This window comes from Cherax quadricarinatus, chromosome 14 (genome assembly GCF_038502225.1).
Source record: "Cherax quadricarinatus isolate ZL_2023a chromosome 14, ASM3850222v1, whole genome shotgun sequence".
NCBI lineage: Eukaryota > Metazoa > Arthropoda > Malacostraca > Decapoda > Parastacidae > Cherax > Cherax quadricarinatus.
This window is the reverse complement of record NC_091305.1, coordinates 6,726,069-6,753,787: the sequence shown is the minus strand read 5'-3', so window position 1 is coordinate 6,753,787 and position 27,719 is coordinate 6,726,069. Positions and strand designations below refer to the sequence as shown.

Sequence of the window (27,719 nt, the reverse complement as noted above, 5' to 3'; positions counted from 1 at the left end):
GATTATGTGGAGTAAAATAAAGGTATATGCACCTGGAGAAGAGAGAAGTTTAGAGGAGAGTGAGAGATTTTGGGAAATGATGAGTGAATGTTTGGGGAGTTTTGAACCAAGTGTGAGAGTAATGGTGGTTGGGGATTTCAATGCTAAAGTGGGCAAAAATGTTGTGGAGGGAGTTGTAGGTAAATTTGGAATGCCAGGGGTAAATGAAAATGGGGAGCCTTTAATTGAGCTATGTGTAGAAAGAGGTTTGGTAATAAGTAATACATGTTTTATGAAGAAGAGGATAAATAAATATACAAGGTATGATACAGCACATAATGAAAGTAGCTTGTCAGATTATGTATTGGTGGATAAAAGGTTGATGGGTAGGCTCCAGGATGTACATGTTTATAGAGGGGCAACTGATATATTGGATCATTATTTAGTTGCAGCTACAGTTTAGAGTAAGAGGTAGATGAGAAAAGAGGAAAATAGCAACAAGTACGAGGGAGGTGAAAGTGTATAAACTAAGGGAGGAGGAAGTTCGGGTGAGATATAAGCAACTATTGGCAGAAAGGTGGGCTGGTGCAAGTATGAGTAGTGGGGGGATTGAAGAGGGTTGGAATAGTTTTAAAAAATGTAGTATTAGAATGTGGGGCAGAAGTTTGTGGTTATAGGAGCGTGGGTGCAGAAGGAAAGAGGGGTGATTGGTGGAATGATGAAGTAAAGGGTGTGATAAAAGAGAAAAAGTTAGCTTATGAGAGGTTTTTACAAAGCAGAAGTATTATAAGTAGAGTATATGGAGAGTAAAAGAAAGGTGAAGAGAGTGGTGGGTGCAAAAGGAGAGCAGATGATAAGAGCAGGAGAGGCACTGTCAAAAAATTTTAATGAAAATAAGAAAAATTTTTGAAGTTAAACAAGTTAAGAAAGCCTAGGGAACGAATGGATTTGTCAGTTAAAAACAGAGTAGGGGAGTTAGTAGATGGGGAGATGGAGGTTTTGAGTAGATGGCAAGAATATTTTGAGGAACTTTTAAATATCAATGAAGAAAGGGAGGCGGTAATTTCATGCACTGGCAAGGGAGGCATACCATCTTTTAGGAGTGAAGAACAGCAGGATGTGAGTGAGGGCAAGGTGCGTGAGGCATTACATAGAATGAAAGGGGGTAAAGCAGCTGGAACTGACGGGATCATGACAGAAATGTTAAAAGCAGGGGGGGATATAGTGTTGGAGTGGTTGGTATTTTTGTTTAATAAATGCATATAAGAGGGATATTGGCAGTTTGGAGGCATATGTTGTGTATCTTTATATGTGTATGCTTCTAAACTGTTGTATTCTGAGCACCTCTGCAAAAACAGTGATAATGTGTGAGTGTGGTAAAAGTGTTGAATGATGATGAAAGTATTTTCTTTTGGGGGATTTTCTTTCTTTTTTGGGTCACCCTGCCTCGGTGGGAGACGGCCGACTTGTTGAAAAAAAAAAAAAAAAAAAAAGAGGGGAAGGTACCTAGAGATTGGCAGAGAGCATGTATAGTCCCTTTATATAAAGGGAAGAGGGACAAAAGAGATTGTAAAAATTATAGAGGAATAAGAGTATACCAGGAAAAGTGTACGGTAGGGTTATAATTGAAAGAATTAGAGGTAAGACAGAATGTAAGATTGCGGATGAGCAAGGGGGTTTCAGAGTGGGTAGGGGATGTGTAGATCAAGTGTTTACATTGAAGCATATATGTGAAGAGTATTTAGATAAGGGTAGGGAAGTTTTTATTGCATTTATGGATTTAGAAAAGGCATATGATAGAGTGGATATGGGAGCAATGTGGCAGATGTTGCATGTGTATATGGAATAGGTGGTAAGTTACTAAATGCTGTAAAGAGTTTTTATGAGGATAGTAAGGCTCAGGTTAGGGTGTGTAGAAGAGAGGGAGACTACTTCCCAGTAAAAGCAGGTCTTAGACAGGGATGTGTAGTGTCACCATGGTTGTTTAATACATTTATAGATGGGGGTTGTAAAAGAAGTAAATGCTAGGGTGTTCGGGTGAGGGGTGGGATTAAGTTATGGGAAATCAAATATAAAATGGGAATTGACACAGTTGCTTTTTGCTGATGATACTGTGCTTATGGGAGATTCTAAAGATAAATTGCAAAGGTTAGTGGACGAGTTTGGGAGTGTGTGTAAAGGTAGAAAGTTGAAAGTGAACATAGAAAAGAGTAAAGTGATGAGGGTATCAAATGATTTAGATAAAGAAAAATTGGATATCAAATTGGGGGGAGGAGTATGGAAGAAGTGAATGTTTTCAGATACTTGGGAGCTGACATGTCTGCGGATGGATTTATGAAGGATGAGGTTAACCATAGAACTAATGAGGGAAAAAAGGTGAGTCGTGTGTTGAGGCATATGTGGAGACAAAAAATGTTATCTATGGAGGCAAAGAAGGAATGTATGAAAGTATAGTATTAACAACACTCTTATATGGGTGTGACGCTTGGGTTGTGAATGCAGCAGCGAGGAGGCAGTTGAAGGCAGTGGAGATATCCTGTCTAAGGGCAATGGGTGGGAAGGGTGAGACTAAGCACACCTCCCTGTGGGGTTCCTAATTCAAAATCTTTAGTTACACTTCTCTGTCCCTGGAACAACACAGATGACTTTCTGTTGGACAGGTAACCTTTAATCCAGCGGAGAAGCCATCCTAAATATTATGCAGAAAATTTGGAGTGTGGAAATTAGGAGGTGTGGAGTTAATAAAATTATTATTCAGGGGGCTGAAGAGGGGTTGTTGAGGTGGTTTGGTCATTTGGAGAGAATGGATCGAAGTAGAATGACATGGAGAGCGTTTAAATCTGTAGGGGAAGAAAGACGGGGTACGGGTTGTCCTCGAAAAGGTTGGAAGGGGTAAGGGAGGTTTTGTAGGCGAGAGGCTTGGACTTCCAGCAGGTGTGTGTGAGCATGTTCGATGGGAGTGAATGGAGACGAATGGTATTTGGGACCTGACAATCTGCTGGAGTGTGAGCAGGGTAATATTTAGTGAAGGGATTCAGGGAGACTGGTTATTTTTATATAGCCGGACTGAGTCCTGGAAATGGGAAGTACAATGCCTGCACTCTAAAGGCAAAGTTCGGGATATCAGCAGTTTGGAGGGATATGTTGTGTATCTTTATACGTATATGCTTCTAAACTGTTGTGTTCTGAGCACCTCTGCAAAAACAGTGATTATGTGTGAGTTAGGTGAAAGTGTTGAATTATGATGAAAGTATTTTCTTTTTGGGGATTTCCTTTCTTTTTGGGTCACCCTGCCTCGGTGGGAGATGGCCGAGTTGTTAAAAAAAAAAAAAATTAAAATTCCACTGCATAGCCTCTATGCTTCCTTACAATGATAACTTGAGCTACACAACACTGTTGCTATCTGGTTAACTATTAGTGTTATAATTTCTTGGCTCTAGTTTGGAGTCTTATTTATTTACTTATTGTCTTCATTTCAGGATGCTTCAAGGTGTGATTGATAAATTAGACACACGTGCAACACTTGGGTATCTTTAACGAGGAAACGTTTTGCCACACAGTGGCTTCATCAGCCCGTACAAAGGAGAACGGTGAAGAATAAGAGGAGTTTGAGGTAATCAGTCCCTCAGCCTTGAGTCGATGTGGTCAGTCCATCAATCTTGAAAAGAATACAGCATATGTGCGAAGTAGTAGCTTATATACTGTAGGCACGATATGAGATACCCAAGTGTTGCAAGTGTCTAATTTATCAACTTGTCGATTCTCTGAACCATTCATCTACATTCCTGTCTGACACAGCAACATCTTGGGATCTAACCCTTGGGCATGACCTACTTCCACATTGGACAAATGTGATACCACTTACAACTGCTGCACCTCTCCTGCCTACAGTATATAATCTACTTCTTCGCACATATGCTGTATTCTTTTCAAGATTGATGGACTGACCACATTAACTCAAGGCTGAGGGACTCATTACCTCAAACTCCTCCTGTTCTTCACCATTCTCCTTTGTATGGACTGATGAAGCCACTGTGTGGTGAAACGTTTCCTCATTAAAGATACCCAAGTGCTGCACGTGTGTCTAATTTATCAACTTGTCGGTTCTCTGAACCATTCACTGTCATCATTACTCATGATCACTCACCCTATCACTGTCTCGCCACAGTCATGCCAATACTACAGTTCAAAAACTGCAAACTATGTCTACCCCTCCTTCAGAGTGCAGGCACTGTATTTCTCACCTCTAGGACCCAAGTCCAAGATGGGTATTAAACAATGCAGTATTTACGGTGTGGAGATAAAGGAATGGAAAAAAAATGATAGTATGTAAAAGTAGGAAAAGAGCAAGGTGATGAGGATAACAAAAAAAGTGTAGATAATAACAGGCTGAATATTTTAGAGAGGGAGAATGGAAGAAGTGGATGAATTTAGATACAGTGGTCCCTCATTTTTCGTAATTAATCCATTCCACAGAGTGTGACTATTATTGAAATTGATGATTTGTTAACCCATTTTCCCCATGAGAAATAATGAGACTCAAATTAATCCGTTGCAGACATCCATAAGTATCAAAAAAAAAAAAAAAAAAAAAAAAAAGTCTTTTACCTTAAAGATAGATTTACATGCACAAAAGAATGAACATTCAACATGACAGTTACCTTTATTGAAGGCTGTTGTTGATGGATGGAGGAGTTAATAGAATTGCTGAATCACAATCATTGCCACCCTCTACCATCATCACAACTGCTACCACCCTCTACCACCATCACAATTGCTACCACCCTCTACCACCACCACTTTCATATTTTTCTAGACTTTTTCTTGAATTATATCGTGTTTCTCACATTCTTTACCAAAGGGCTGGCACTAGAAGCTTTCTTTGGAACCATGGTGGCTTATTTAGCAGTTGCAAGCACTAAAACAAATGGAATATTATGAAATGTATCATATGAACACATGGGATCGTCCTCAATCACTGATAAACAATGGCACACTGGCTGGGAATGGAATGTGGGGCCGCTCGAGGCGTGCGGACGAGTCTGGGATAAATGACTATTTGTGAGTCAAACGACGATTCGCGAGTCAATGCTTTCAAGAAAAAAATTACGATTTTTGAAAATTACAACTTCCGATACTTATGAAAAACGAGGGACCACTGTATTTGGGAGTGAACATGTCAGTAGATGGGTCTATGAAAGATAAGGTTAACAATGTAGGTGTGAGTTGGGTCGAAGCATCTGTGGAAATGAAAGTTTATCTGTGAAAACCAAAAAGGGAAAATGTACATGAGTATAGTGGTACCAATACTTTTACATGGGTATGAAGCATGGGTTTTGAATGCTGCACCAATACGGAGGCTAGTCAGCAGAGATGTCATGTTTGAGTGCAATGTGGTATATGCAGAGAATTAGAAGTATAGAAACAAAAGGCAATGTGGTGTAACTAAGGGTATAATTCAGAGCTGAGGAAGGATTGGTGAGGTGGATTGAACAAGTAGAGAGAATGACCAGGGATAGGATGATGAAGGTGAATAAATCAGTGACAGAAGGTAGAAGGTGGAAGGATTGTCCAAGAAATGGTTTGAGAGAGGGGATAAAATATCATTAATTTTTTAAAATAAATGTCAGGTGAATTCATTTATGTTGTTTACAGCTGATTAGAAATACAAAAACTGAGCATATGACATTTACCACATTTTGTATTTTTAACAAACTTAACAAACTGTCATAACTTTGGAAAAAATTACTCGGTAAACTTATCTAAAAACAACTTATTGTCAGCTTTCCAATGGCACATTGTACTAGTCATTTATATGGAATGTAAATTTTGGACTTCAGGATAACTTCACATTAAGTCTATGAATAGTCTAAGTTGGCTATAGTGTACTGTATAAACAAGAACAAAAATAGGTTTTTTTTAATCTATAAAGAGAGATGATGATGAATTCAGCAGTCAGCTGGGAGCAGCTCATGGCTAACTTTAGTAAACAAACAGCTAGACAATATAGAAAGCAAAAACAGGCAAATCAATCTAAAAGTTACATGGAAGTCACACATACTGATGTTTCAAGATAATTATGAGATGATAAAATGCCTAGCAATTCATCAGAGCTTTAAAGCAGAAATATTACTAACCTGCTAAAGTTGCTGTGTGTCTGAATGCTCGAACCTGGGAATCTGAGAGACCGGTCAACAGGGAGATGATGTTGTCCATGAGGTACTGGTCATAGATTATGGAGTACTGGCACTGTTTCACCAAAAACTGCACAAATTCACTGAAGTTACTGCGAAACTTCTTCCACTGCTGACCGCTCTGGATTAATGGGTACTCCCCACTCTCCTGCAAGCCACAAATAGATGAATCTGTATCACATTAAGATGTGGTAACAAAATGGGTTAGGCTAAAACTAGAGAGAGAATATATATTCATGAGCACAACTTACCTGTGCCTAATCCAGCAGCATGAAAAAGCGAAGGCTACCTGAAATAGTACGAAGAGGTCTGCTGCTAATCGACTAAGTGTTCTTAGTACACCACACAAAAATACAAACCGAAAGTTATATAACCAGTAACAAAAATTTTACCTCCTCAAATTCCTCTGTCATTCGCCTGATGATCTCAGCATGTTCCATGGTAGCCTGCATGTGTGGTGTAATCTTGCCCTTGCACCCCGAAGCATTAATGAAGAACTGCATCAGTTGTAAGAGTGACCCATCACGATTGTCCTTATATGCATCTATCCAGTCATCAACAACTTGCTGTAAGAAAACCATATACAAAAGGTAAGCATTAATTAATGCATATAAAGCAGTGTCAAGTCAATTATTACATTTTTTCCACCTCACAGTGACCTTCATCTAAATTCATCTTCACTTTTAAACAGAATATCATTTCAATTTTTTTTTTTTTACCTCAGTGTTAACATATCCTGAGTTCAATCTTTCCTGAAAATATTGTTTACTTTTTACTAAGTGACCTTTTCATATAGACCACTCACTTAGCCCAAGAGTTATGTTCCAAAAAAAATTGCCATATAAATTAATATTGCACTAAGTACTACAGTACAGTGATTAACATATGGAAAAAATGGATAAACTTTCAAACATCATAAAATTAATTCCTTTTCCCAATAAAATATAAATATTTAGACACAGCAATGTGAAAGTTAGGTAGCTTATAGCAAGCATGTTATTAACCCTTTGACTGTCAAAAGCCCCTTTCTGAAACTGTCATTCTATGTCGCAAAATTTTTGGAAATAAACAAAATTATTTTTTCTTATGAATTGATAGAGAATCTTTTCCTGATAGTAATGACACCAAAAGTATGAAATTCGGCCGAAAACTCACGGAATTACACTCCCGTGAAGTCAGCAGTCTCGACGACATACACGCATCAGCAATTTTGCCGACTTTGAGCCCTGTTTTTGGCCAAATCCGTTGTTCCAGTTGACGAAACTCATAGCTATTTCTTTAGAACTCCATTCTTTCTATCAGTCGAATACAAGGAACTGCCCATTTACAGATTTGAACTACCCAATAAAGTGGTCAGAAATTGGCAATTTGGCCAGTTTCATGCAAATTAAAAATGATGCCAATTTCAAAATAGGGTCCAGAATAAACAATGTAGACATTCTTGGCACTAAAATAACATATCCTCTGTTCATTAGTCACATCTCTAGGCCCCTCTTAAATTACTATTGCTTTCTATTTTGATTTTTTTATTCATACAAAAAATACAAAATTTACTGTTATGCAGACTACTGCATTATTGTAAAAATGGTATAAATAATATCAGTGCACTAGTGAAAGAATATTAGACTCCCCAGTTGACATGTATTGGATGTGTGGCATGATTTGCTTACTCTTGAACACTGGTAAAAATCAAACATTTCCGCTACTTTGAGCTCAATTTCAAGGTCGTTTTCATCGTGAAACTAATCAAAATCATCTCTATTTCTGTAATATGTTTTCCATTTTATCATGTGAGACCATGAAAACGAGAATACAACGATAAATAATATACGAAAATACACCTCATAATCGGCGTTTTAATCCAAAAAAAAGGTCAGTTTTCTTTTTCTCATTAAGAACTGAGTGTTGCAGGATTTTTTTTATGTGGTGCACACTGACCACACAGACCCATTCTCTCACATGTGAGCCTACCAGCTTTCTCCTGCTTGATTTGAAGCTGCTAGAATTCATGCGTATAAATACGTCCGAAACAGTGGCGTGTAAGACGTATATATACGACCAAAACAGTCAAAGGGTTGAGCAGTGTGGAATGTTGCTGAGTGAGAATTCACCTCCCTGGGCCCTTGCATTTTTTTTCAACAAACCGGCCGTATCCCACCAAGGAAGGGTGACCTAAAAAAAACAATGAAAGTTTTTTCTTTGTAAATTTAGTATTTTATACAGAAGGGGTTACTAGTCCCTTGCTACTGACATTTTAGTTGCCTCACTACATATAAACCCAATTATATTTCAAAACTGACATTTCTTGATCAAACTGCAGTCAAACCTCAGGTTAACAAACTCCCACTTAACATGTTTCAGAAACTACAGACAAAAAACTGGCCACACAAATGCTGGAATCATTTGACAAAATGAAAAAAGTCAATAGATTTTGAGTTTTGTCCATGGTGATAGACTGCAAGTCTTCTGAGTCAACAGACCAAGTCTGATGATCCTGATGTTTGTCTGGTAAGGGCCAAAGTATTCTCAACCAGGACCTGTCTGTGTTCATTGTCTTCCTAGACACAGCCTGCCTGCCTGTTTACTGTCTGTGCTCACTCATGCATACACAAGTCATTCAGTCTTCAATTTTCCCTGGATTACGTATTTTGTGTGACATTATTAACATAGTAAGTAAAATGCAGTTAACAATGACTTCTATAGCAAGTGGTGGTGCCAAGAAGAAACAAGAGAATCTGTGTTAAGCAGAAACAACTTACAAGGAAGGTTGAGTCTGAAGCCTAAGTAATATGAGTATGTGAGGATTATGATGTTAAGAAACAGTGTCTGATGTTCACAGAAGCAAGGATGAGCTTATAGACCATGCTAAGTTAAATGTAGATGATAGAGTTTCACAGCTCCTCTGACTCAGGATAAAAGTTATTCTGGGTCACAACTACTTATTACAGCAGTTTACACCTCATCTTTACTGCAAAATTAGCATTATGTTTTATATTGTACTGTTTTATATTGTTTTATATTGTACTTTTATAAAGCACTACTGTACAGTACTTTTAACTTCATATTTCTTTACAATGCTTATATAGTACTGTACTGTTTTACAGGTTACAATATTCTTAATGTCTGGTAGTCTGCTGATTCCAGACTGTCAAATAAATTTCATAATTCAAAATCTACAATCAGCAATATTATACACCCTCACTCCCCTATCAGTTCATTAATTCAAGGGTTCACTGAAATACAGAAAATGGGTTTGCTGTATTTTATTCATATGCTGCAGCCAGATATCAGTTTTATTTCCAGGTTTAACTGTATATATATAGCAATTCAATGACATAGAGAGACTGACGAAAACCAAAGCAATATTTCCCATAAGAAATAATGTACATCTTTCTTTCTTTCAACACATCGGCCATATCCCACCGAGGTGGGGTGGCCCAAAAGGAAAAACGAAAGTTTCTCCTTTTACATTTAGTAATATATACAGGAGAAGGGGTTACTAGCCCCTTGCTCCCGGCGTATTAGTTGCCTCTTACAACACGCATGGCGTACGGAGGAAGAATTCTGTTCCACTTCCCCATGGAGATAAGAGGAAATAAACAAGAACAAGAACTAGAAAGAAAATAGAAGAAAACCCAGAGGGGTATGTATATATACGCATGTACATGTATGTGTAGTGTGACCTAAGTGTAAGTAGAAGTAGCAAGACGTACCTGAAATCTTGCATGTTCATGAGACAGAAAAAAGGACACCAGCAATCCTACCATCATGTAAAACAATTACAGGCTTTCGTTTTACACTCACTTGGCAGGACGGTAGTACCTCCCTGGGCAGATGCTGTCTACCAACCTACTACCTAGGATAATGTACATAAATCCAATTAATCCATTCCAGACACCCAAAAATATTAACAAAAAATACATTTTATAGAGAATGACTGAAGATTGAGACACTTATGCAGCATATGGAAATCTTTATTCAGGAAACGTTTCGCCACACAGTGGCTTCATCAGTCCAATACAAAGAGGAAGGCGTAAGGAGAGGAGGAGAATGAGGTAATCAGTCCCTCAACCTGGAGTCGATGTGTTCAGTCCATCGACTCCAGGTTGAGGGACTGATTACCTCATACTCCTCCTCTCCTTACGCCTTCCTCTTTGTATTGGACTGATGAAGCCACTGTGTGGCGAAACGTTTCCTGAATAAAGATTTCCATATGCTGCATAAGTGTCTCAATCTTCAACTTGTCGGTTTTTCAAACCATTCATCACACATAGAGAATGACTATAGTGTTGCAGCTCTTCAGTGGTTAGCTCTTCCCTGTGGTCATCCACCAACTCTTCCACATCCTGGGCACTCACATTTAACCCCAGGGACTTCCCCAAAGCCACAGTAGATGCCACAACAGACATAGGGTTGTCAAGTTTACACTAACTTATATAAAGTTAATAATAGAACTAGGCATTAAAAAAAATAAAAAGTAAAATACATACACAATACATTCATTACTTACCTTAAAATATTTGTAGTCTTAATGTAGGGCAAGAGGTGAGTAGTACTTATTTGTAGGAAGTCAGTGTAGGGAGCTGGTAGATGTAGGTATAGTCCACCTGGGCTACATACCTACACCTACCTACATAACTATACTTAATGCAGCCCAGAGCCATATTATTACCATCGACATACCATGTTCACTGAGTTTAACTGTTTCTAACAACTACCTTCAGATGCCATCATAAACAAAGGGAGAAATAATGAATAATTCATGCCGAGAATTGTAAACAAAAGCATTATGTATTAAGGTGGTGACTGGTCCAACGCAGATTCATACACAGTTTTCTCTGGTGCTGGACCAGAGAAAACGTAATGTTTTCCCACCACCCAACTACCACCCCTCCATAGCATATAAACAATGCATGTTTATATGCTATGTAACGTGTTTCTTATATAATCTTTAAGAAAATATCATAGACGGATTAATGAAAATTTCTATATTAACGTAAAATAAGACATTTAATGTGCCCAAGAGAGATTATTATTACATAATTAGTATTATTACTATGGCGTTAAGACTAGAGGGGAACTCTTAGTAATTTTAATATGTACCTGCATGAAAACCAAGGTGATGAACGAAAACTGGGACAATATTTTGATGAAGAGAGTCGTCGAAAACCGAATTCGACGAAAACCAGGGCAAATGAAAACCAAGATTCCACTGCACGTAAAAATACTCGATGACATGTACAGTACAGTAGAACCCCCATATTCACCGATTCGGTATTTGCGGTTTCAGTTATCCATGGTTTACTGCGGCCCAAAAATACCTCTTTTGTATAATAATAACCCCAAAGCACAAAAGTAGAGAAGCTCGCAGTTCTTCAAAGCTTAAGAGAAGCCGTGAAGTGCTTCCCTTCAATGAAAGTGATAATTCAACACTTACTGTGCATAATTTATCAATTAAACTTTATAATATGTATGTATTAGACTTATATATAGGGTTTGCTACTATTCATGGTTCTGGTATCCACAGCAGGTCCTTGGAACATATACCCCCGTGGATATGGGGGTCCTTCTGTACTATCCAACTATCCAAAAATATACACTTAACTTCCAACTCACTTCCATATAAATTCAGCTAAGTGCCTAAATTATTTAAACTGTACTCCTTGGTAATAATACTGACAAGTGTTTTAACCCTTTGAGGGTTTTGGTCGTACTAGTACGTTTTACGCGTAGGGGTTTTTGACGTACTAGTACTCATAAATTCTAGCGGCCTCAAATTTAGTGGGAGAAAGCTGGTAGGCCTTCATATGAAAGAATGGGTCTATGTGGTCAGTGTGCACAGTCTAAAAAAAATCCTGCAGCACACAGTGCATAATGAGAAAAAAAAAACTTTGACTATTTTTTTTTAATAAATCGGCGACTTTGCAGTGTATTTTCGTATGGTATTTATTGTTGCATTCTAGTTTTCTTGGTCTCATTTTATAGAATGGAAGACATATTACAGAAATTGAGATGATTTTGACTGGTTTTACAATGAAAGGTGCCTTGAAATTGAGCTCAAAGTAGCAGAAATGTTCGATTTTTACCAAACTTCAAAAGTAAACAAATCGTGCCAAGCGTGCAATACACGTCAACTGGTGAGTCTAATATTCTTTTACAAGTGCACCAATAATATTTATACCATTTTTTACACTAATGCAGTAGTCTGCATAACAGTAAATCTTATATTTTTTGTGGGAATAAAAATTCAAAGTGGAAAGCAAAAGAATATAAGAGGGGCCTTGAGACGTGACTAATGACTAGAGGAAATGTCATTTTAGTGCCAGGAATGTCTTTCTTGTTTATTCTGGACCCTATTCGGAAATTGGCATCTTTTGAAATTTGTGTGAAATTGGCAAAATTGCTAAATTCTGACCACTGTACTGGATAGTTGAATTTATAAATGGGTGGTTTCTTGCACCCATTCGATAGAAAAAATGGAGTTCTAGCGAAATATTCATGTTTTTTGTCGACTAGTACAGTGAAATTGGCCGAAAATGGGGCTCAAAGTGGGCAAAATCGCCGATGCGTAAACATCGCCGAGACCGCTAACTTTGCGAGAGCATAATTCCGTAAGTTTTCTATCAAATTTCAAACTTTTGGTGTCTTTATGATCGGGAAAAGATTCTCTATCTTTTCATAAGAGAAAATATTTTTTTTTTTTAAATTTGGCCGACCCTGAGAACGAGTTTCGGAGAGGGCCTGTCGACCCTCAAAGGGTTAAAAAGACATATTACTCTAGGGACCTTGATCCTAATGTCATAATGCAGGGGTGGGAAACCTTTTTATGTTGGAATGCCACATTAAAGCTTGCTGTAATCTAATAAGGCTGCATTCAAGAAATTTTGATTAGATATACTACAAAATGTCTGTTATTTTTAAAAAGTTAATTACATATATAATAACTTCAAGAAATATAATTCATTCAGAAAGCCGCACTTAACCCTTTCGGGGTTTCGGCCGTACTAGTACGGCTTATGCACCAGGGTTTTTGACGTACTAGTACGCATAAATTCTAGCACCCTCAAATCTAGCAAGAGAAAGCTGGTAGGCCTACATATGAAAGAATGGGTCTATGTGGTCAGTGTGCGCAGTATAAAAAAATCTTCCAGCACACAGTGCGTAATGAGAAAAAAAAAGCTTTGACCGTGTTTTTGGTTTAAAACAGCGACTTTGCACTGTATTTTCGCATGGTATTTATTGTTGTATTCTAGTTTTCCTGGTCTCATTGTATAGAATGGAAGACATATTACAGAAATTGAGATGATTTTGACTGGTTTTACAATGAAAAGTACCTTGAAATTGAGCTCAAAGTAGCAGAAATGTTCGATTTTTACCAGAGTTCAAAAGTAAACAAATCATGCTAAGCGTCAAATACACGTCAAGTGGAGAGTCTAATATTCTTTCACAAGTGCGCCGATATTATTTATACCATTTCTACACTAATGCAGTAGTCTGCATAACAGTAAATCTTTTTTTTTTTGTGAGAATAAAAAATCAGAAGTGGAAAGCAAAAGAAATATAAGAGGGGCCTGGGGATGTGACTAATGAACAGAGGAAATGTTATTTTAGTGCCAGGAATGTCTCTTGTTTATACTGGTCCCTATTTGGAAATTGGCATCTTTTGAAATTTGTGTGAAATTGGCAAAATTGCTAAATTCTGACCACTTTATTGGATAGTTGAAATCGGTAAATGGGTGGTTTCTTCTACTCATTCGATAGAAAAAACGGAGTTCTAGCGAAATAGTTATGATTTATGTTGACTAGTACACTGGAATTGGCTGAAAATAGGGCTCAAAGTGGGCAAAATTGCCGATGCGTAAACATCGAGACCGCTAACTTCACGAGAGCATAATTCCATAAGTTTACTGTCAAATTTCATACTTTTGGTGTCATTATGATCGGGAAAAGATTCTCTATCTTTTCATAAGAAAAATATACAGGTCTCCCTCAACATTCATGAGGGTTAGGGGATCAAGAGCCTCGTGAATGTTGAAAAACCGTGAATGTTTGGTGCCCCAATATATTGTAGGGAAATATAATACAATACTGCTTCCTTAACTTGTTGAACAATGAACAATCATAAAATACATGAAAATGTCGTAAATTGTACTAAATATATACATGTTATGCTTTAATAACATTTTTATTTTTTTATTATCACACCGGCCGATTCCCACCAAGGCAGGGTGGCCCGAAAAAGAAAAACTTTCACCATCATTCACTCCATCACTGTCTTGCCAGAAGGGTGCTTTACACTACAGTTTTTAAACTGCAACATTAACACCCCTCCTTCAGAGTGCAGGCACTGTACTTCCCATCTCCAGGACTCAAGTCCGGCCTGCCGGTTTCCCTGAATCCCTTCATAAATGTTACTTTGCTCACACTCCAACAGCACGTCAAGTATTAAAAACCATTTGTCTCCATTCACTCCTATCAAACACGCTCACGCATGCCTGCTGGAAGTCCAAGCCCCTCGCACACAAAACCTCCTTTACCCCCTCCCTCCAACCCTTCCTAGGCCGACCCCTACCCCGCCTTCCTTCCACTACAGACTGATACACTCTTGAAGTCATTCTGTTTCGCTCCATTCTCTCTACATGTCCGAACCACCTCAACAACCCTTCCTCAGCCCTCTGGACAACAGTTTTGGTAATCCCGCACCTCCTCCTAACTTCCAAACTACGAATTCTCTGCATTATATTCACACCACACATTGCCCTCAGACATGACATCTCCACTGCCTCCAGCCTTCTCCTCGCTGCAACATTCATCACCCACGCTTCACACCCATATAAGAGCGTTGGTAAAACTATACTCTCATACATTCCCCTCTTTGCCTCCAAGGACAAAGTTCTTTGTCTCCACAGACTCCTAAGTGCACCACTCACTCTTTTTCCCTCATCAATTCTATGATTCACCTCATCTTTCATAGACCCATCCGCTGACACGTCCACTCCCAAATATCTGAATACGTTCACCTCCTCCATACTCTCTCCCTCCAATCTGATATTCAATCTTTCATCACCTAATCTTTTTGTTATCCTCATAACCTTACTCTTTCCTGTATTCACCTTTAATTTTCTTCTTTTGCACACCCTACCAAATTCATCCACCAATCTCTGCAACTTCTCTTCAGAATCTCCCAAGAGCACAGTGTCATCAGCAAAGAGCAGCTGTGACAACTCCCACTTTGTGTGTGATTCTTTATCTTTTAACTCCACGCCTCTTGCGAAGACCCTCGCATTTACTTCTCTTACAACCCCATCTATAAATATATTAAACAACCACGGTGACATCACACATCCTTGTCTAAGGCCTACTTTTACTGGGAAAAAATTTCCCTCTTTCCTACATACTCTAACTTGAGCCTCACTATCCTCGTAAAAACTCTTCACTGCTTTCAGTAACCTACCTCCTACACCATACACTTGCAACATCTGCCACATTGCCCCCCTATCCACCCTGTCATACGCCTTTTCCAAATCCATAAATGCCACAAAGACCTCTTTAGCCTTATCTAAATACTGTTCACTTATATGTTTCACTGTAAACACCTGGTCCACACAACCCATATTGGAATGGCTATTCGGACAGGTATTGGACGGTGACATCATGTGTTTACTCTTGAACACAGCAAAGAATCAAACATTTCTGCTACTGCTAATAATAACAATAGTAGTAATAATAATAATAATAATAATAACAATAATAATAATAATAATACGATACAATTGAAGAAGGAAATTGTACAAAAATACGAGGGAGTGGTTGACACATCGTCAGTGTGGCTTTGTTTATGCTGGAGTGAGCATTAGTCTCCCTGCTCTTCCAAACATTTCACAACAATTCAGCGATTGAGGCAGTGGTATTTAATAACATATATGTTATAAATAATAATAGTACATATTATTAATAACATGTATGTATTATTATTAATAACGTGTTATTAAATACCACTGCCTCAACAGCTGCCCCAACCACTGCCTCAACAGCTGCCTCAACCGCTGCCTCAACCGCTGCCTCAACAGCTTCCTCAACAGCTGCCTCACCCACTGCCTCAATCGCTGCGTCAATCGCTGCCTCAACCACTGCCTCAATCGCTCCCTCAACAGCTGCCTCAACCACTGCCTCAATCGCTGCCTCAACAGCTGCCTCACCCACTGCCTCAATCGCTGCCTCAACCACTGCCTCAATCGCTGCCTCAACAGCTGCCTCACCCACTGCCTCAATCGCTGCCTCAATCGCTGCCTCAACCACTGCCTCTACCACTCCAATCGCACTCAATCTACAAGCACCAAACACAATGAATTATTGTGAAATGTTTGGAAGAGCAGGGAGACTAATGTTCACTCCAGCATAAACAAAGCCACACTGACGATGTGTCAACCACTCCCTCGTATTTTTGCACAATTTCCTTCTTCAATTATATCGTATTTATTATTATAATTATTACTATTGTTATTATTAGCAGTAGCAGAAATGTTTGATTCTTTGCTGTGTTCAAGAGTAAACACATGATGTCACCGTCTAATACCTGTCCGAATAGCCATTCCAATATGCAGTCATGAATGGGTTTACATTATTTATACTGTAGTTTAATAGCAAATAATGAACAAACAAAACACTCACCACACTGAGTGGTGGGAGGGCTGGCTGCCAGTTGCGGGGGTCGGTGGGAGGGTAGTAGGGACTCGCAGGTGGCAGGAAACTTGAATATGATTTGGCGGTTGGGAATTTGGTGGCTGGGAATTTGGCAGTTGGGAATTAGCGAATGTGTGAAGCCCGCAAAAGCTGAAAACGTGATTGTTGAGGGAGACCTGTATATATTTTTTTTTTTTAAATTTTGGCAACCCTGACAACAAGTCTCTGAGAGGGCCTGGCGACCCCCAAAGGGTTAATGCCCTAGAAGGCCACAGGTTCCCCACAAGTCCTTGTGTTTGTTCATGTCATCTGAAACCCCTGAACTCATTGGAACATAAGTGGGATTTTACACTCGTGATTTATGCATTAACACCTGGAAAATTCTGGAGAGATTAGTCTCAAATCTGTACACCACAGTGGTAATAGAATTGTGTATGAGTGGAACAAAGCTCTGAGTAGCATCACTGAGGCTAAAACCTTGTTTAACTTTAGATATAAGTTAGCCAAGAGCATGAGTGGGTGTGGGTGGATGCGAGTTGAACTTGCCTAGCATGGGCCAGTAGGGCTGTATTTAAATATTTAACCCCTTTCACTGTTTCCCACATAGATCTACATTAGTCACACCAGTGTTGTTTATGTAGATCTCCATCTCAACCCTTTCACTCTCACAAAGATCTGTGATACTGACAAGCACCGTCATGTAAATCTGCATTTTAAGCACAGCTCCCCCAGTTATGCTGTAAGCAGAAAATCTTGCCCTAGTCATGAAAAAAAATGGGTCTGTTCTGAGTGTGCACAGTATAAAAAATCCTGACCTATGCAACATTTTTTTTTAACACATCGGATCTTTCCCACGAAGGCACGGTGACTTGAAAAAGAAGAAACACTTTCATCATTATCATTCGCTCCATCACTGCCTTGCCAGAGGTGTGCTGACACTACAGTTCAAAAACTGCACCGCATCCCCAAACCCCCCCTTCAGAGCGCAGGCACAATACTTCTCACCCCCAGGACTCAAGTCCGGCTAACTAGTTTCCTTGGATCTCTTCAAAAATGTTACTTTGCTCACACTCCAACAGAACATCAAGTCATAAAAAATCATTTGCTTCCACTCGCTCCTATCTAACATGTTCATGCACGCTTGCTGGAAGTATCAGCTGCTCACACACAAAACCTCCTTTATCTCCTCCCTCCAACCTTTACTAGGATGACCCCTACCTTGCCTCCCTTCCACTCCAGATTTATACACCCTCCAAGTCATTCTATCTTCCTCCACCTCTCTAAATGTCCAAACCACCTTAACAACCCCTCCTCAGCCCTCTGGATAATACTTTTAGAAGCCTTACATCTCCTTCTAATCTTCAAACTATGGATTCTCTGCATAATATTCACACTGTACATTGCCCTCAGACATGACATCTCAACTTCCTCCAGCCTTCTCCTTGTTGCAATATTCACCATCCATGCTTCACACCCATATAAGAGCATTGGTATCATTATACTCTCATACATTCCCCTCTTTGCTTCCATGGACAAAGTTCCTTGTCTCCACAGACTCGCCTTTTTTCCCTAATCAATTCTGATTCACCTTGTCTTTCAAAGATCTACCTGCTGACAAGTCCACTCCCAAATATCTGAACACATTTACTTCTGTCATAATCCCTCCCTCCTATCTGATATCCAATCTTTCATTATCTAGATTTTTTATCCTCATCACCCTGCTCTTTCCTATGTTCACTTTTATTTTCCTTCTTTTACATATCCTCCCAAACTCATCCACAAACCTTTGCAACTTCTCTTCAGACTCTCCCAAAAGGACAGTGTCATCAGTAAAAAGCAACTGTGACAACTCCCACTTTGTATTAGATTCTTTATCTCAATTCCACAAACCTTCCCAACATCTGAGTATTCACTTCTGCTACAACCCCCGTCTATAAATATATTGAACTAAGGTGACATCACACATCCTTGTCTAAGGCCTACTTTCTGTGGGAAATAATTTCCCTCTCTCTTACATACTCCAACCTGTGCCTCACTATCCTCATAAAAACTCTTAACTGCTTTCAGTAACATTTTACATACACTTGCAACATCTGCCACATTGCTCCCTTATCTACCTTATCATATGCCATTTCCAAATCTACCTTATCATATGCCTTTTCCAAATCCATAAAAGCAATGGAAGCCTCTTAACCCTTACCTACATGCTTCACTATAAACACTTGGTCCACACACCCCCTACCCTTCCTAAAGCCTTCTTGTTCATCTGCAATCCTGCTATCTTACTCTTAATTCTTTCAATAACAATTCACCATACATTTTACCAGGTATACTCAAGAGGCTTAATGCCCTATAATTTTTACACTCTTTTGTCCCTTTTGCCTTTTTACAAAGGAACTATGCATGCTCTTTTGCCACACCCTAGGTACCTTCCCTTCTTCCATACATTAATTAAATAAAAGAATCAACCAATCCAAAACTATATCCCACCTGCTTTTAACATTTCTGTCTTTATCCCATCACCCCCAGCTGCTTTAGCCCCTTTCATTCTACCCACTGTCTCATGAACCTCCCCCACATTCATAATTGGCTCTTCCTCACTCCTTCCCTATTTTCATCATTTAATAGTTCCTCAAAATATTCACTATCTTTCCAATGCCTCCAACTCTCCATCTAATAACTCTACTCTCCTATTTTTAATTGCCAAATCCATTCATTCCATATTATTAATCTCACTCCAATATTTTTTTATCATTCTCAGCAAAATTTGTTGATAGCATCTCACCCAGTCTCTCATTTGCTCTCCTTTTAACATTCCTTCACCACTCCTTTAACCTCTCTTTTCTCTTCATGTACTCCTTCCTCCTTGTATCACTTCTACTTTGTAAAAACATCTCATATGCTAACTTTTACTCTCTTACCTCATTATTCCACCAATCCCTCTCCTTCCCTCCCACACCCACTCTCCTGTAATCACAAACTTCTGCAAAACACTCTAACATTACATTTCTAAATCTACCCCATACCTCTTCAACCTCACTGTCTACAGCTCATCTTTCTTCCAATAATATATAATGAGAAAACAAACCTCTCACCTTGTGTTTGGTTGAAAATACCAACTTTGAGGTATTTGCTATGGTGTTTTTTATGGTTTTATTGGTGGTCTCTTGGTATTAGTTGATAGAATGAAAGACATATTAGAGAAACAGAGATGATTTTAGTTAGTTGCAGACCAGAAGAAACTTGAAATAAGCCACAAATTGACAGAAATATTCAATCTTGGGGGATTTTCCTGGGGAGAGTAAAACCTCCCTACCTCCAAGTCTGTTTTATGGGTAAAGAACAAAAAGGCACAATGCCATGACTGGTAGAATTCACAAATAACCCCCACAAAGAAGAGAGGAGCTTACAATGACGTTTCGGTCTGACTTAGACCATTTACAAAGCCACACTAACAGAAAAGGATGAGGAAGCCAGTTTAAACTAGCTGTCTCTCTCTCTGTTTATCTGTCTCTCAGTCTGTCTGTCTGTCTCTCTCAGAAAGAGCTGCTCGTGAGCCAACAGGTATTACACAGGTTTCAGAATCGTCATGTCTGAACAAGTGGAAAGATACAACTGTGGCCAAAATGTGTATCACTTGCCACAGTCATGTTTATGCCTCTTATCTACAAGCACAGTATGGTATAGTACTCTGTCTAGGTTTTTTGGGATATCCTAGGTAATTTACACTATTTATGATAACTGTATTTGTGTGTACCTGTGCCTAAATAAACTTACTTAATCCTTGATTCTGGCTCATGAGCAGCTCTCTCTGAGACAGAGACAGGCAGACAGAGATAGAGAGAGAGAAACCATACTATGGGCAGGGATAGAACCCGTGATCAGAGAGTCTCAAAACTCCAGACTGTCGCATTAGCCACTGGGCCAGCTAGCCACAATAAGATTCATCCAACTAGGTATATTTCTACACCATAGGAAGGTTAGCATAGGCACCACTGTGACCACAAATGCAAGTTTTTACAGACAAATCTTCAGCTAGCTTGGCCATGACGAACTCTAGCTCAAGTCCCCTCAAAGCCGTCAACATGACTCATGAAATCGTAATGACATGATTGCAAACACACCATACCACGGGCAGGGATAGAACCTGTGATCAGTCTCAAAATACCAGACCGTCGCGTTAGCTACTGGGCCAGCTAGCCACAATATGATTCATCCAATTAGGTATATTTCTACACCATAGGAAGGTTAGCATAGGCACCACTGTGACCCCACAGTTCTATCCCTGCCTGTGGTATGGTTTGTTTGCAATCGTATTACGATTTCGTGAGTCATAGACAAAGATAAAGAGAGACAGACAGACAGCAGCCAACCAGCCAGCCAACTAGCCAACCTAACATGTATTACACATGTTGCAGCATTCTCTCTCTCTACTTAGGCCATAGGTGATAGGACATTCTGGCAGAATGACACTACCAGTTGTATCAAAATTGAAAAGATGTGGCACAAATGTTGCATATGGGTTATTATCTTGGTTTTTTGATATTTCCTCGACCACTTGTGACCACATCCATCTCAAAGCCACTAAACTTTCCTCCTAAAAGGAGTGTGTTAATACAATATGATTTTAGTGAATCCCTAGGGTTTGCCATGCTGGTTGTTCTAGCTGGTGCTCAATGGAACTGTTGCTCCCACAAGGTACTAAGTGGTCCTAGATTTAATATTGCGCACACTGAGTGTTAAGACCCACTCTATACTGCCTAGGCCTATCAAGCCTCTGGCACCAAATTTGAAGGCAGGAAAAATAGTGCGCTGATCGACGTCATAAGCACTAGCAGTAAAACATAGATCAACATTTGGAGAGTTAAAAGGTTAGATTAGAGATACTCAAAATTTATAGTAACTTACCGCCAATACAGCCCGTCCATTTTTAACAACATAATACAATGAATTTTCATCTTCTGCCATGACTTCAGTGATTGGTTTGCGGCCTGGACGTCCTCGCTTGCGTGGTGGCTCTCCTACAATCTGGTCGCCTATCTTCTTAATGGTAGCTAATTTAAAGAAAAAAATGAGTAATGTAAATACATGCATACAAGTTTGTCATAGCATTTTAGATGGTGTAAAAAAAAAATTATACAGTGTTGTACAATGCATACAAATGCAGAACCCTAAAATATAAAATAACATGGTACTGCAATACAATGGTCCCTTAAGTTGCGATACTAATCTGTTCCAGATTAGTAACTCTTACTATATCTTCCAGAAATGCAATTCTTACCATACCTTTGATCTGAGTCACAGATAAAACTTGCAGGCACTGTATCACTCTTCATCTACTTCTCTCTTATTCACAAAAATAAGTCTTTACATCTTTCTGAAAATTTCCGACTTTTTTCACTGGCTACGATTTGTCAGCCACTTTATTATCCTTTATAATGTCTTTTTGCTTGATATTATATCTCAATTTTTTTTTGTCAACTCAAATCTAAATTCTTTTATGAGAAGAAATCGTAACTCAAAATTATAACTCCAGCCATTGTAACTCAAGGGGCCATTGTACAGATTTTAGTGAAACTCAAACATTTACAGTAATGAAAGACATTAACCCTTTGACTGTCGCAACCCCCAATCCTGAGGTGTCTCCTGGTGTCGCAAAATTAAAAAAAAAAAAAAAATTATTTTTTCTTATGAAATGATATAGAATCTTTTCCCAATTGTAATGATACCAAAAAAACGAAATTTGATGGAAAACTGACGGAATTATGCTCTCGCGAAGTTAGCGACCTCGGCGCTGTTTACAAATCGGCGATTTTGCCCACTTTGAGCCCTATTTTCGGCTAATTCCATTGTTCCAGTCGCCCAAACTCATAGCTATTTCTTTAGAACTCCATTTTTTTCTATCGATTGAGTACAAGAAACTGCCCATTTACCGATTTCAACTACCTACTAATGTGGTCAGAAATTTGCAATTTGGCCAATTTCACGAAAACTAAAAAATATAACAATTTCAAAATAAGGTCCAGAATGAACAATGCAGACATTCCAGGCTCTAAAATAACATTTTCTTTGCTCATCAGTCATGTCTCCAGGCCCCTCTGATATTACTCTTGCTTTCTATTTTGAATTTTTATTCAAACAAAAAATATTAGACTTACTATTATGCAGACTACTGCAATGCTGTAATAACTGTATAAATAACATCAACCCATTCATGACTGCATATTAGAATGGCTAGTTGGACATTTATTGGAAAATGGCATCATTTGTTTACTTTTGAACATTGGCAAAAATCAAACATTTCCCCTACTTTGAGCTCCATTTCTAGGTTCTTTTTATAGTAAAATCAATCAAAAACACCACTATTTCTGTAATATGTTTTCCATTCTATCAAATGAGACCAAGAAAACGAGAATACAACCATAAATACTATACGAAAATAGACCACAAAGTCGGCATTTTAATTAAAAAAAACGGTCGGAGTTTTTTTTTCTCATTATGCACTGCGTGCTCCAGGATTTTTTTTATATGGTGCACACTGACCACAAAGACCCATTCTCTCACATGTGGGCCTACCAGCTTTCTCCTGCTTGATTTGAAGCCGCTAGAATTTATGAGTATATATACGTCAAACACGGCACCTCGTAAAACGTATATATACGGCCGCGACAGTCAAAGGGTTAAAATTTAGTGATAAAATGAAACTCTAACCACAAGAGAATTAAAAACAAATAAGTAGGTGTTGATGTAATAGTAGTAGGACATAATTAAATTAAAAAATGAAAAGGAACATGTCAACATTTATAATTTTGTTATAAAAGTGTAATGGTAATTTAAGAGGGTTACATAAATTATTTCAGGGGGAAAAACATTCAAAGTTTTTATCTGAATTTATTAGTTTAATTTTTTTTAACTCATCTGGCAAGTTATTCCACATTTCTACCCTGCCCCCCCTTTTTTCTCGAGCTTCCACAGAGGTTCAGGCAAATAAATGCAAGCAATGCCAAAGAGACATCTACTTTGAGTAAGATTACCATGTGTTCTTTAGTTTTCCATCGAGTGTTTTTTTTAAGTCAGCATCAGCATTACAGTGCAGTGTTAAGATGTGTAGTGAGCAGTAGTATGTGACATTTACTTTTAGCAGAAATAGTAGTGAAGGAGGAGGTAGCAGAGGAAGAGGAAGCAGAAGAGGAGGCAGGGGAGGAGGAAGAGGAATAGTAGGAGGCATTGACAGGAGGAGGAGGCAGCGACAGGAGGAGGAGGCGGCAGCAACAGGAGGAGGAGGAGGCAGCGACAGGAGGAGGAGGAGGCAGCGACAGGAGGAGGAGGAGGCAGTGACAGGAGGAGGAGGAGGCAGTGACAGGAGGAGGAGGAGGAGGAGGAGGAGGAGGAGGAGACAGCGACAGGAGGAGGAGGAGGCAGCGACACGAGGAGGAGGAGGCAGCGACAGGAGGAGGAGGAGGCAGCGACAGGAGGAGAAGGAGGCAGCAACAGGAGGAGGAGGAGGCAGCGACAGGAAGAGGAGGAAGCAGCGGCGGAGGAGGCGGCAGCGGTGGAGGAGGAGGCAGAAGTGGCGGAGGAGATGGCAGAGGAGGCAGCGGCAGAGAAGGAGGTGACGGCAGCAGCAGTATTGAGGACATATCAAATTTTGGCGAGTTTACCTACAATTATTTCTATTTTATTTTTAAAGTGAGCAGGAATTTTTTCTTTGACCTCAATGGACATCTTCCTCCAGGGTAAGGTGACCCAAAGAAAGAAATGGATTAACCATGACTCACGAAATCGTAATGGCACAATTGCAAACAAACCACGGGCGGGTTCTATCCCTACCCGTGGTATGGTTTGTTTGGATTAACCATCATTTATTCACTTGCTGTTTTGCCAGAAGTGTCCTAGACATGAGCACAAAATTTTAATTAATTATACATGTCTATGAGCCAACCTAGAAACTTCTCATTCTTTTCCTCTAGTTTGTATTCATTCATTTTAATGTCTGTGGGCATGGGTCATGCCTAAAAGCTACAGAAATGTTATGTAATACAAGTAGGTGAGTGAAAACAGGCTAAAAGTATTATCCAGAGACCTGTGGAGAGATTGTTGACGTGGTCTGGACATTTCTGTGTGCAAGGGGCCTGGACATCCAGCAGGCGTGTATGAGTGTGTTAGATAGGAGTAAGTGGAGACAAATGGTTTTTGGGACTTCACAAGCTGCTGGAGTGTGAGCAAGGTAACAGTTTGTGAAGGGATTCAAGGAAACTGGTTAGCTAGACTAAAGTCCTAGAGGTGGGAACAACAGTGCCTGCAATCAGGAGGGGTGGAGATATTTGCAGTAACAATGTAATGGGGTGAGAGATATGGTAAGTAGTGTAAAATAAACCCAGTGAAAAGACAATATAAAAATGCTTCATCAACATCCATAAACAGCAACTAGATACGCTACCAGCAGATATTGGAAATATTGCCAAAACGTGTGGAAGTCTTCAAGAGTAAACTAGACTGTGGTAGATATATGGGCCAGTGTGCTGCCAACAGCAAGAGCCTGGCTGGCCAAGAAAGTAACGGAAAAGCCTGGCTGTAGGCAGGGTTGTGGGAACAGGAATATATCACACGATAAAAATGTCTAGAAGTCACAACTGACCAGAAAACCAACTTAAACAGTGAGACATTTTTATGCAATATTAGCCCTCTTTAACCCTTTGAGGGTCGACAGGCCCTCTCTGAGACTCGTTCTCAGGGTCGGCCAAATTTAAAAAAAAAAAAAAAAAAAATCTTATGAAAAGACAGAGGATCTTTTCCCAATCATAATGACACCAAAAGTATGAAATTTGATGGAAAACTTACGGAATTATGCTCTCGCGAAGTTAGCGGTCTCAACGATGATTACGCATTGGCGATTTTGCCCACTTTGAGCCCCATTTTCGGTCAATTCCACTGTACTTGTCGACAAAAAACATGAATATTTCGCTAGAACTCCATTTTTTCTATCGAATGAGTGCACGAAACCACCCATTTACCAATTTCAACTATCCTGTACAGCGGTCAGAATTTAGCAATTTTGCCAATTTCACACAAATTTCAAAAGATGCCAATTTCCGAATAGGGTCCAGAATAAACAAAAAAGACATTCCTGGCACTAAAATGACATTTCCTCTGTTCATTAGTCACGTCTCAAGGCCCCTCTTACATTCTTTTGCTTTCCACTTTGAATCTTTATTCTCACAAAAAATAGAAGATTTACTGTTATGCAGACTACTGCATTAGTGTAAAAAATGGTATAAATAATATTGGCACACTTGCAAAAGAATATTAGACTCACTAGATGACGTGCATTGGATGCTTGGCATGATTTGTTTACTTTTGAACTCTGGTAAAAATCGAACATTTCTGCAACTTTGAGCTCAATTTCAAGGTACAGTGGACCCCCGCATAGCGACTTTAATCCGTGCAAGAGGGCTCATTGTTATGCGAAATGATCGGTATGCGAATGAATTTTCCCCATAAGAAATAATGGAAATCAAATTAATCCGTGCAAGACACCCAAAAGTATGAAAAAAAAAAAATTTTACCACATGAAATGTTAATTTTAATACACACAAACTGAAAAAGGCATGCACAATTACATGACACTTACTTTTATTGAAGATCTGGTGATGATTGATGGGATGGGAGGAGGGGAGAGAGAGTGTTAGTGTTTAGAAGGGGAATCCCCTTCCATTAAGACTTGAGGTGTCGAGTCCTTTTCTGGGGTTACTTCCCTTCTTCTTTTAATGCCACTAGGACCAGCTTCAGTCACTGGACTTCTTTCGCACAACATATCTGTCCATAGTGGCCTGTACCTCTCGTTCCTTTATGACTTCCCTAAAGTGTTTCACAACATTGTCAGTGTACAGGTTGCCAACACGGCTTGCAATAGCTGTGTGAGGGTGATTTTCATCCATGAAGGTTTGCACTTCAAGCCACTTTGCACAGATTTCCTTAATCTTTGTAGTAGGCAACTTCTTCAATTTCTCTCTCCCCTCCTCTGAACCAGTTTCCTCAGGTCTGGCCTCTTGCTGTTGAAGTTGATCTATCAGCTCATCAGTGGTTAGTTCTTCATTGTCCTCCTCCACCAACTCTTCCACATCATCCCCACTAACCTCCAACCCTAAGGACTTTCCCAATGCCACAATGGATTCCTCAACTGGCATAATCCTCTCAGGGTTAGCCTCAAACCCTTCAAAATCCCTTTTGTCTACACATTCTGGCCACAGTTTCTTCCAAGCAGAGTTCAAGGTCTTCTTAGTCACTCCCTCCCAAGCCTTACCTATAAGGTTTACACAATTGAGGATATTAAAGTGATCTCTCCAAAAGTCTCTTAGAGTCAGTTGAGTTTCTGAGGTCACTACAAAGCACCTTTCAAACAGAGCTTTTGTGTACAGTTTTTTGAAGTTTGCAATAACCTGCTGGTCCATGGGCTGCAGGAGAGGAGTGGTATTAGGAGGCAAAAACTTCACCTTAATGAATTTCATGTCCCCATAAAGTCACTCTGCCACGTCTGTAGGATGACCAGGGGCATTGTCTAACACCAGGAGGCACTTAAGTTCTAATTTCTTTTCAGTTAGGTAATCTTTCACATTGGGGGCAAATGCATGGTGTAACCAGTCATAGAAAAAGTCCCTAGTGACCCATGCCTTACTGTTTGCCCTCCACAGCACACACAAATTCTCCTTGAGGACATTCTTTTGCCTGAACGGTCTGGGAGTTTCAGAGTGATACACTAATAAAGGCTTCACTTTGCAATCACCAGTAGCATTGGAACACATCAACAAAGTAAGCCTGTCTTTCATAGGCTTATGTCCTGGGAGTGCCTTTTCCTCCTCAGTA

General features: G+C 39.4%; 1 protein-coding gene across 4 annotated transcripts in view; it reads right to left on the bottom strand.

Annotated features, from left to right (window-relative positions):
• SA1 (stromal antigen) overlaps positions 1-27,719 on the bottom strand; it is a 219,519-nt gene that overhangs the window by 133,267 nt on the left and 58,533 nt on the right. For all 4 annotated transcript variants that reach the window (XM_070084815.1, XM_053786269.2, XM_070084818.1 and 1 more), the window contains exons 4-6: positions 21,765-21,910; positions 6,566-6,739; positions 6,117-6,321 (exon numbers count right to left, since the gene is read on the bottom strand). In XM_070084815.1, the coding sequence (XP_069940916.1) occupies positions 6,117-6,321; positions 6,566-6,739; positions 21,765-21,910 (525 nt within the window). The remainder of the gene's footprint in view (positions 1-6,116; positions 6,322-6,565; positions 6,740-21,764; positions 21,911-27,719) is intronic.